The 11,553-nt window shown below is 40.4% G+C and overlaps 1 protein-coding gene across 2 annotated transcripts; it reads left to right on the top strand.

The window, feature by feature from the left end:
- The first annotated feature begins 410 nt into the window (after positions 1-410).
- Positions 411-11,302, top strand: SLC19A3 (solute carrier family 19 member 3). 2 transcript variants are annotated; one of them, XM_012749493.3, is made up of 6 exons: positions 411-528; positions 3,100-3,251; positions 4,989-5,805; positions 7,409-7,601; positions 9,455-9,596; positions 10,201-11,302. In XM_012749493.3, exons 2-6 carry the CDS (start codon positions 3,102-3,104, stop codon positions 10,375-10,377), a joined length of 1,479 nt encoding a protein of 492 aa, XP_012604947.2. In that variant the 5' UTR covers positions 411-528; positions 3,100-3,101; the 3' UTR covers positions 10,378-11,302. The 2 variants fall into 2 exon arrangements, with proteins under 2 accessions (XP_012604947.2, XP_075862114.1); XM_076005999.1 differs by lacking the exon at positions 411-528 and having other exon boundaries at positions 2,511-3,251.
- Positions 11,303-11,553: the final 251 nt, after the last annotated feature.

Genomic DNA, 11,553 nt, shown 5'->3' with positions numbered 1-11,553 from the left:
TTATGCTATCATGGTAAGATGAACTATTACTGAACTTGGAATTAGAAAACCTGAGTCCAAACAGAGGCTCTTGTGTTTGTGAAATGTGAAAACCAGCACAATATTATTGCCTGTGGCCCTCCATTTCCTCATCTAAAAAATGAGGACTGTACCACCTTTTATCTAATTCATAGAATGGGCAAAAAAAATTAAAATACATTTCCAAATGTAGAAAGTATAGAAGGAGGTTACATAAGTAATTCAATTATTATTGTCATAGCTGGCATGACATAAAGAGCAGCATATCCTTAATGATAACATAAAAATAAAAGATGATGACTAATACGTAATGATCTCCATCAGTTACAGGCTTCTCCAGTAGGAGAGGTAAGGATCTTGGTAGTACCAAGGTTTTTGTCCCGTTTTACAGGTGAGCGACTGAACTACAAGGCACTTGAGAGCTGAGGACCTTCCTGGCCTTTATGTGATGCAGCAAGGAAGTGAAGCCCACTCGGGAAAACCAGACAGCACTTGCATTTATTCTCAGTGGTAAGGCTTGTCTTACATCCCCTTCCTTCTACAAGATTGTCTTCCCCAACTTTTGGAGTCTTGCCTGTTCCTGACACCCCTCCTTCTCTCTCCCCACTCTTCCCCAAGTAGGCTGCCGTTGTTCCTTTATTCAGTTCATCCAGCATCTTCTTTGAATGTTGACCATGTGTCAGGCACTATTCTAGACACTTAGGGTAGAACAGTGAACCAGTGGCCCTGCCTCCTGGGGCTTACCCTTCAGTGGGGCATATATCGTCTCTTTCTGCTGGACCTTCCCAACTAAACAGAGTCAGGCAGCAGTATTAGAACTGTACAGAGACAAAGAGATAGATAATCCAGGGGGCTTTTAGCAGCCCAGGGACCGTGGGCATGGTCCTGGGTCTCTGAGACACATGGGAAGATATGACTTGGAGTTAGTGAACAAATCCAGGTCAGCATGGATGGAGAGAGGGCCCCAGATGCACAGTACCAGAGATGCCACCCCAGCAAGACTTCTCTTCTAAGGGTGACCGTGCCTCAGTAACTGCCCACCCAGGACAGCCTTTTCTATACGGCCATGAATAGCAAAGAAGGACAGCCCCAGCACACGTGGCAGCATTCCAGGAAGAAGAGAAAGCCCATGCCTTCTGGGCTAACGAGTAAGTGAAGAACAGTCAACCCCAATTTTCCCTGGGCAAAATTTTCACATTGTTGGCATTGCTTTCCATTGCTGTATTTCCAGTTCCAAAATCTGATCACCATTGTGTCCACACTGCTTCATCAAGGGCTTTGTTAACGTAAACAGAAACTGAGTTTACCTTATTGAACTTAAGAGGGGAATTATGTAACTGTCTGGGGCTACCTGTGGGAGGGTAGGGTAGGTGGCAAGCCATGGTGTGAACCAGTAGGTTTCTCCCAGCCCCTAGCATATTCCTCTGCCTGGATACCTGGAATTCTACCAAGGTGAAATGAGCACCCTCTTCCCTCTCACTGGCCTATTTTCAAACTGTAATTGCCCCTAGAAGCTCTATATATGAAGCCACAATCTTTAGTACAGATGCATTTATGAAAATACTTTCTTCCCTCGCCATGGAGAGAGGTTATGATTAGGTTAATGCCAGCAGCCCAGGGGGAAGGGCCACCACCAGCACGAGGCAGAGTAGAGTTGGGAAAGGATCCTAATGGGAGTGAGGGAGACCCAGATTCAAATCTTGACCATGTGCTTTGAAACCAGTTGTTGGACATCTTGGATCTTCCATGTGCTCACCCAGTAATTTGGGAAAATAATGCATATTTTACTGTTATTATGAGGATTTAAAGAGATAATAGGCAGAAAAGTATCATACCGACAGCAGGTTAGTTTCCTTACTATAAATTATCTCAGAAAAGTTAACCACATTCAAGACCACCAAAAATGACTAAGTTTTACATCAAAGAAAAGCTTGATCTAAAATGTGCAGAAATGAGAGTGAATTTTCTTGTGCATAATGTAATTCACATGAAAAAGCATGATGCTTTCAAATATAGCCACCATAAAATAAGGTTGGTTATTTTTTTTCTGTGCAGTGACAAATGAGATCTTCTACTGGGCTCTGTGTCTGAAGCTTGAATGTCTTTTTTCTTTAGAGATGAGGTCTTGCTATGTTGCCCAGACTGGAGTGCAGTGATGTCGTCATAGCTTTCTGCAACCTCTAAATCCTGAACTCAACTGATCCTCTTGCTTCAGCCTCTCAAGTAGCTGGGACTATAGACATGCACCCTTGGACCTGGCTAAAGCCTGAATTTTAAGCAATTAATGTGTTAGGACAAAGTGTGTGCTATTAGTTAGCTATCTGCCTTCACCGAGTGGTGTGAAACTTCAGGCTTACAGAAGTAATGGGCCTAGTCGCAGGTAAAAGTGGAATAATAGTCTAAGAAGTGATATATCCCATTCCCAACATAGAACTGAGGGCAGGGGGAGGGAAATGGGGGAAACATGGAAACAATGGAAAGTCAGATCTTTATCCAGTTTAATTTTGTTTAACTGAAGAAGTATAAATTCTCAGGAAGATTGGGAACAAAAATATTTTAGATGTCCATTATGTGTCCAGCACAATGCTGGGCAAGGGAGAGATAAGTGTGTAGATAGACAAATGCCATTTGGTGTGTTGAAGATTTCAGAGTCAGTGCAGAACCCAGTGGGCAGGTAACAGAAGTTTGACAGCTCAGTCTGTGTTCAGCTGGAAACACTGTACTTTACACACGTGCACCAGCAATCCACTAGTCAGCGTTTTACTCACTTTCAAGCATTCCCTGGCCCATTGTTTATCATTTATCAGCAGCTACTGGTTACCGAGTCTGTGATGGAAAACACTAAAGCAGCACAACCCCACCCCCAGCAATAGTGAATCCCAAGTTCATTGGCCAAGGAGGGCTTGACTGGCTGCCCTAAGAAAGTTGAAAGCTGTTATTCCTCACTCACCTTTCTATTTCAGCGGTAGATGGATAAAACATTTTCCTGTCATAAAACAGAGACGATCCGTTTTTAAAACTACATCCAAGATGCCAAAAGGAAGAAATGCACTTAATTTTTGCTTTTTTCCATTTGATCAGCCATGGACGGTTACAGAACTTCACCGAGCAGCTCCTGGATTTATCCCACTGTGATTCTCTGCTTATATGGGTTTTTCTCCATGATGAGACCCTCAGAACCATTCCTTATCCCGTACTTATCCGGACCAAATAAAAACCTGACCACCACAGAGGTGAGTCAATACATAATACATACCTGTCTTAATGCGGTTCGATTTTGTAGAACTGAAGCAGAGACATGGAGTCAGGGCTTCGTTCATCTTGAGATAAGGTGAACACACGTCCCATTTCGTAGCATTTGTCACGTAAACTACTGTTTCCTCTCCATGCTTGGGCAGCCACAGCGCATTACGTGTGTCACAAATATTTTACCTTTCACAGAGTCCTAACATTAGTTAGTTTAATTAGTTAGTCCTAACATTAGTCTTAGTGCATAGGAAGCTTTCAGGTCTCCATTGGCCTATTGCGCCAATCCTAAAATAACATCGCCACCAGACACAGGATCTAGTCCTAATAAACTGCCAGGCTGCTGAGAGAGAAGCAGGATCTCAGGAAGAATGGTAGCATCTCTTTAGGACATTTAGTCTTACAAAACTATTTATCACCCGGTGAGGCATTAACGGCTTTATCTCCCAGCCTTTGCCTCCTTCCCTGGAAGGCCAGATTCTGTTACTTAAAAAGATCGACCTCTTTTTTCTTATAGTAAGCTCAACAAGAAAAGGCACTGACCCAGCTGCAGAATTAGCTTGGGCTGATTTTACAATCTCCAGCCATAGCCATGAAAACACCGTGTAAAGGGTGTGGCTTCACCTGCGAGCGTAGCTGGTACTGGTTTATTTGATGGTGAGGTGGCAAGGACAGAAAGGAAAGCTTGTTTTGTGGTGTAACATCACGCAGGGACGACTCTGTTTCAGAGTTTCTCAGGTTGAAGCAGGTCACAATCAAGACAGCAAAGGACGGATGTAGGTCCAGAATCCCTCAGCTCAGTGAACCCACCTGGGTCTGCTTCTGCAACCACTGAGGACCCGTTAATAGACCTTCCCTCCCGCTTAGTGGCGCTGGCCTGTGTTCTGTGCCCCCTGCTTTGCTCAGCAGCCTCAAAACTTCGGGTGTCAGTGGAAGTGCGAGTGCTGTGATTTGGGGGGCCGCTGGGCTCACCTGCCATGCCCCACAGATAAACAACTTCTTCAGTCCTTCCTTTCTATGAAAACCGAAGTCCCGTGCATTTCTTACTAAATCCATGAGTTTAACCCGTATTAAATTGAGGCCAGAATCGTGAAAGCACAAACAAGTCAGTAGAATGATGTGGGGAAAGGATTGGGAGCCCAGCAAATTTTTCCAGGAAGGAAATGAAGTGAATTCCTTGTTCCCACTCTGTAATTCTGCAAAGTTATTTAGTCTTTTCCTGCTTGTATGTACCTTTCCAGACTTCGGAAAGGCTGAGATTTCTGCTGTAGTGATGGATCAAATAGAGATAAAGGCTGTCGGATTCTTTTAACACTGTAGGCTATTTATCTAATGTTCATCTTTAAACAAAAAGGGAATGATATTTTTTATGAACCTGAAAAACCCATAAGTGTCTGAACAGTTTTTTTTACAAATTTACTCAATGTATCATACTATTTAAACTTAATATATATCCATATTGCATATTAAGCCCAATATATTTTTCTTCTACTGGGATACAATATTGATGCATACTTTAAGTCTATACATTGGTTGTTTTTTTTTTCCCCCCAGTGGAGAAGGAGACTATCTTTTCTTAGTGATTTCCTCGAAAATCGGTTTTCTGATTATGTTTTTCCATAATATGAGGAATATTTGATTAGATGTAGAATTTGAGGTACAAACCACATGTACCTTAGTAACGTAGCAGTGCTTCACCGTCACGCTGTTTCTCAATTTCGCAGATCATGGGTGAGATCTTCCCCGTTTGGACGTACTCCTACCTGGTGCTGTTGTTCCCTGTGTTTGTCCTCACCGATTACGTCCGCTACAAGCCCGTCATCGTCTTGCAAGGGGTCAGCTTCATCATTACCTGGCTGCTGCTCTTGTTCGGCCAAGGAGTGATGTCCATGCAGGTTGTCGAGTTCTTCTACGGGATGGTCACCGCCACCGAGGTGGCCTACTACGCCTACATATACAGCGTGGTCAGCCCGGAGCACTATCAGAGAGTGAGCAGCTACTGTCGGAGCGTCACGCTGGTGGCCTACACGGCCGCCTCCGTGCTGGCCCAACTCCTGATATCGCTGGCGCACCTGTCGTACTTTTACCTCAATGTCATATCCTTGGTCTCTGTCTCCATAGCCTTCATTTTCTCGCTTTTTCTACCAATGCCCAAGAAAAGCATGTTTTTTCACGCAAAACCCAGCAAAGAAATAAAGACGTCACCGAGCATGAGTGTGGTGTTAGCAGAACCTCACGAAGGGGAAGTGCTAGGCTGCGGAAGTGAGAAATCCACCGCCACTTCAGGGAACATGAATGATGACCAGCCGAGCAGCCCAAAGCCCAAAAACGTGATCTTGAGAGTTTTCGTGCAGTGGTTCCTGGATTTGAAGGAGTGCTACTCCTCAAAGCATCTTTTCTACTGGTCCCTGTGGTGGGCTTTTTCCACAGCAGGTTTTAACCAAGTTTTGAATTATGTTCAAATCCTGTGGGATTACAAAGCACCGTCCCAAGATTCTTTGATCTATAATGGGGCAGTAGAAGCTATTGCAACATTTGGAGGTAAATAAACATCATTTTATTCTTCTTTTGACAGGCCGCCCCCTTCAGGTCATTTCTCAGGTACTGAACTTCTCTGTGGGGGTAAATGAGCTCTGTTCAAATTGCATAATAGTCTTTTTCAAGAATGAAAGGCACTGGAAAAATAAGAGTACCATGACCTTCTGTTTAATGTGTGACAGTTTAAAACAAGTAACTCAAGAGCTCAAGGCTTAGCACCAGTCAGTCAAATTCTAGTTGAATCCCTAAGATTCCATTTCATCATTAGGACAAGTGTTAATAACACACCCTGTTCTTTCAGGACTATTTTTAATATCAAAAGGAAAAAATGTATTAAGTGAGGGGTTTTTATTATTTTAGAAAATAAATTAAGGCTTCCAAATTCTCACTTAGAGACTCATGTTAATAAAAGACTTGATCCAGCTAACACCTTTAACCATTCTAGGCTATACATCAGCAATTTTCAAAAGCACCTTGCTTACGAGATTTAAATGGTGGGCGGGGGAAGAGATGTGAGAGTTGGGATTCTGATATCAGAGGGAAATCTGCCTTTGAAGTTTACTCTACGATAAATATTTATATCCTAGTAAGTGGAAGCTTCAATGTCAAATGAGACTTTGAAGATATTTTCTAGGAAGTGGGAATTTTCCACACGCTCATTTACAAAGTTTCAGAAGATCCATGTGGCCACCATTTTATTATTATCTCCTTTTTGGGAGGTTTCGGTTTAACTCCTGGAAACCAGGACTGTGCTAGCATTGGTTCACTGAAATTATTGCTCCTACTACATTCCAAATTCTAGAAGGGGAAACAGTTTTGTCCCTCCCCTTTTGTAGTCATGGTTCTTTTCCTAGATCACGTGGGAAAGTTAATTAATCAAATGTCAGTACAATTATTTGAAACCTAAATACCTTTCATTTTGTTAAAGAGAACCATGACTGACTGACCCTAATTGCTGACCCTAATTACTAACGACTGACCCTAATTGCTGTCAATTATTTAATAACCTCTTCAACTCTGTGAGTCAATATAGACCTTTTCACCCAAAGCCTCAAGTAAATTAGGTCGTGTCCTGAAGACTTTAAGGTGAAGATTAGAAATAAGATTAAGATTAGTAAAGATTAATGATAAAGGCAAACTGATTACTCAAGGCCACACATCTGGTATCTATCACTGAAAAAACTTACAATAAAAAATGATAAACGCAAGGCAAATAGAGAGGCCAGCTGTACTCCCAGAGCATTTGCTTTATCCTCTTTGATCCCTGCATGTTGTGTTAAATGGCTGGGTTAAGGTATCATTTCTCCCCACACTGCCGTGGTTGGGAACCTTTCCAGCCCCTCTGCACAGCACCTGGTATATAGTAGACACTAATTAAAAGTGCAGTGACCAAGTGACCAAAAGTATAGGAAGTGAAAAGAGAAGCCAAAAGAAAAAAAAATGGTTGATAAAAGGATAAATCCATGTTTACATGGATCACACACCTTTAGTGTAAGCAATATATTCATCTTTTAGAATTACCTGAGACCTGGGTTTTTAAGAGTATGTTGATATTTCCTGCCTGCAAAGTTAGTATGTTTGATTGTCCCCAGTGTTTATTTTTCAGGGGCGGTGGCTGCTTTTGCAGTGGGTTACGTGAAAGTCAACTGGGATCTTCTGGGAGAGCTGGCCCTGGCGCTCTTCTCGGTTGTCAGTGCAGGCTCTCTGTTCCTCATGCACTACACAGCCAGCATCTGGGCGTGCTATGCGGGCTATCTCATATTCAAGTCCAGCTATATGCTGCTTATAACCATAGCAGTGTAAGTATTACCAACCATTTCTTCCCACTCCTAAAACTGAACCATACTCCTCTTTTTTCTGTATTGTTAAAGTTTCTCTGAGAACTTCAAAAGGATTTTAATCAATGCAATTTTAAATGTTGGCTGGGCACCATGGCTCATGCCTGTAATCCTAGCACTCTGGGAAGTGAGCTGGGAAGATCACTTGAGCTCAGGAGTCTGAGACCAGCCTAAGTAAGAGCCAGACCCCGTCTCTACAAAGTAGAAAAATTATCCGGATGTGGTGGCATGCACCTGTAGTCCCAGATACTTGGGAGGCTGGGGCAGGAGGATAACTTGAACCCAGGAGTTTGAAATTGCAGTGAGCTGATGATGCTGCTACATTATAGCTGGGGCGACAGAGCAAGTGACTCTGTCTCAAAAAAAAAAAAAAATTGACTACTTCATATTAAGTTAGACATAAGCCATCTTTTCATTTAACTACTTGATCTCTGAATATTGCTAAGATCAGTCATGAAGGAAAAAAGTTCTATAGGTTTATAAACCAAAAGCAATGATATTGCCAGGTTTTGATTTTTTATTTCTAACAATTGCCATAATAAGGTGTGATGGGATCTGATTTTAAACATGTAGGTTTATATTTCATCCCTAATTTCATGTGGTTGCTTGAGTAATTCTAGGTAAATACTTCTTCATGACACAAAATATTCTCAGGAAAGTTGGATACTGAAAAAAGCAGATGCAAAGATTACAAGAAACTTGTAGTTGTGCTTATATATGGAACCAAGTGGTTTTTAATCATTTTCTAAAAGTTATTTCTGGGATTTAGAGTTTCCTGTAATCTTTACATCTCCTTTCCTCAGAGATCTTTTAAAGAAAATAATTAAAAACCAGTTGGTTCCAGATATAAGAGCAGCTAAAGCTGATTGCAGGAAATGGGCTTTGCTATTAACCAAAAGAGAAAAAAACATATGAATTTCAAATTGCATGAAAGAATTGGAGACAAAAAGCCTTATTAAATTTTGTTTGTTTTTAATTTGTGGAAATGTTTCATAAACAATTGACAAAACACAGAAACATGAGCATCCAAGGAAAAGTTCATGAGACAAAGGAAAAAGACAAAACTAGTTGGAAAGTTTTTTTTTTTTCACTGAAATGTCTCAGTTTAATGAATCAGACTTATGTATCTTAAGTTTCCTTTTTAATGTGAGGATTTTATTAAGGTAGGATTACATTATTTCGTTTCATTTGAAAGATATTCAGACCCCAAAACCTTTATCTACATTCTAAGGGAGAACTACAAATAATATACATTTGCCAGTCTTTCATAGATGTTTTTTTTATTTCAGTACCCTCATAAATGTTTTATAATAAGATTTTAAAATCTGCATAATTATTAAAGATAAATTAATTATAAATTCATTCAATTATACAACCAGTCATGGTCTGGATCTCCCAAAGAATAATTCACCTATCAAACTTCGAGACTGTCAACGCAGACAATTGATGATAAAATGAATAACTCTAAAAAATTCCTCAGATTGGGTAGTGCTTGCAATTTTATAAAAACTCACTGCTAAATAGCATCTTTCAGATAACAGTCGATGTTCTCAAATTATGAGAACTTAGAACACTTATGTTTAATTTCTAGGAAACACTAAATTGGATAGAAGGAATTTTGCCATGTTACCTTAAATTCAGCCTTTCATGGTAGTTTTACCTCCCTCTTTTGCTCTACCCATTTGTCTATACTGGGGGAGATTTAGACAATAAGTGCTATTGCTTAACAAAACATTGCTTTCTTTTCAGTTTCTATCTTTTAAAGAATTCCATGTATATTATCGTTAAAATGATTATTTGATATTTAATGATAGATTTCAGATTGCAGTCAATCTGAGTGTGGAACGCTACGCTCTGGTGTTTGGAATCAACACTTTCATTGCCTTGGTGATTCAGACCATCATGACTGTGATTGTAGTGGATCAGAGTGGGCTCAACCTGCAAATCAGCATTCAGGTAAGCTGCAACACTTCTGTTTTGCCACTGATATAATTGGTGGGAATATAGAATAACTAGATAACCTCAAAGGTTTCTCCACCTTACAACTAGCAATATTTAAATTTCCTGAATTCCTTGGTTAGCAAATTTAAAACTGCACAATTCCTTAATTATATTATAATATACCAAGTAGGTTTTGAACAATAATTTCAAATAGGTCAACATTTACCTGGATAAGGAAGGTAAGAAGTAACCTCAGTGTCTAAAATTTATTTTTGAAGACATTGTATATAGCATTGTACCAGCCTCTGAACACAGACATATAGACAGATCAGTAGGATTTAGTATTTTTTCACTATTGATGACAGTAGCTAGGATTTGAACCCAAGCAACCTGCTCCAAAGCCAAGACCCTTAGTCCCCACTGCATTACTTACATATTCATACTTGATTTTTCTAGAATAACACAGGAGAAGAGAATACTGTCCAATCTAAATAACCTATATTAAGGTCCTGAGTCCCAGTTACCCCATAATCCAATCAAACAAATAGCATCATTAATATATTATCATTGACGTAGATGGTCAGATATTCTATGTGGCTAATTATTTGTTTTTCTCCAGTTTTTAGTTTATGGGAGTTATTTTGCAGTCATTGCTGGAATTTTCCTAATCAGAAGCGTATACATTATCTACTCAGCCAAATGCCGAAAGGAAGTACAGAGCCCTGCTGCAAGTCAGAATCTGGAGGGGCCACACCCAGAGGAACCAAGAAATACCATCACGTCAACAAAGCTCTAACCTTATTACGTCAACTGCTACAGTGGTTTTCAAAGTCACTGAATGAAAGTGCAGGATTTTGAGATGGATGGCCTATGTTTTGCCATAAATTGACATGCTTTGCACGTTTGGATTCCAAATGAACCTTTTCAAGACCATAGTAAAACCTCAGTTTCAAACCAGTTATCTATGTGCCCAGCTGAACGGGATGTAGTCGACAGGGCCCATCGTCACAATGAAACAACCCATATCGGGGATGGCAGTAACTGGAAAATTCCAGTTTCCATCACTTGCAAGGACATGCAAATGGCATGGAATTAAACCACGAGAAAACTCCAGCCACTCTGGAGTTAACGTTCCTTTTTGGGGAGCAGAAATACTAGCTGGACTGATGCTGTTGCTTGGCTCAGATACTTGTTTGAGCTTACCAAAGCAGGCAACACCGGGGACACTTTTGTCACATGAGCCACTTTCTTTCCTCTTCCAGTAAGTGTATTTCTGTTTAAGTACAGTTCTCTGAGAGAATCACAAGGTTTGGTCCCATTTCTAAGGGCACCTTTTCAACTCTGATAATATAGCATTACTTACAAGTTGTGATTTGATCATATCACCATTTGATTGTTTTATGATTGTTTTTCATTTAATGCTCTCCTGAGCTTTGTTGTTAAATCTCTACCTCAGGGATAGACACTCCTGTGTATCCGCAGAACGACAACTCACGTCAATTCCCAGTGGCCTGGGAGAGGCAATGAGCCTTCTCCCCATCAGGCCCCCAGATAGGTGTTTTAATGAATCGTCGTGATGTCTGTCTAAAATAGGAAAACTTTTTAAGAATTTCCAGAGATTCCTGGAAGTATTCGTAAATAAGAAAACACTGACAGAGGAGGGGTTATAATACACTTAATTTTTAAATGGCAGATATTGTGCTGAATAAAATCTGTCAACATTTTCAAGATTCTTTTTGATTTCTTGATGAATTCTGCTGAAAGTTATCTGAGCATGTCTGTCCTTTGAAGCTGCAATAAAGGATACATTGAGCCAGTCTGACACTGGGAATAAGCAGTGTTGATTCTCCAATTCCCAAGATTCATCTGCTGGATTAAAAATAAAATTCAGCCCAGTAGCCAATACACTCGCTTAGTGGAGAAAACTAATAATATTCCTTATTTGCATCAAAATCAAGGAAAGAATTGCCAC

Source organism: Microcebus murinus, chromosome 8 (genome assembly GCF_040939455.1).
Source record: "Microcebus murinus isolate Inina chromosome 8, M.murinus_Inina_mat1.0, whole genome shotgun sequence".
Taxonomy (NCBI): Eukaryota; Metazoa; Chordata; class Mammalia; order Primates; family Cheirogaleidae; genus Microcebus; species Microcebus murinus.
This window is presented reverse-complemented; position numbering and strand designations above follow the sequence as displayed.

Excerpts from the sequence above, each read along its gene's own strand:
- SLC19A3 (XM_012749493.3), top strand. The coding sequence starts at position 3,102 with ATGGACGGTTACAGAACTTCACCGAGCAGCTCCTGGATTTATCCCACT. Across the intron at positions 3,252-4,988 it reads AAAACCTGACCACCACAGAG|ATCATGGGTGAGATCTTCCC; the intron begins GTGAGTCAATAC and ends TCAATTTCGCAG. Across the intron at positions 9,597-10,200 it reads ACCTGCAAATCAGCATTCAG|TTTTTAGTTTATGGGAGTTA; the intron begins GTAAGCTGCAAC and ends GTTTTTCTCCAG.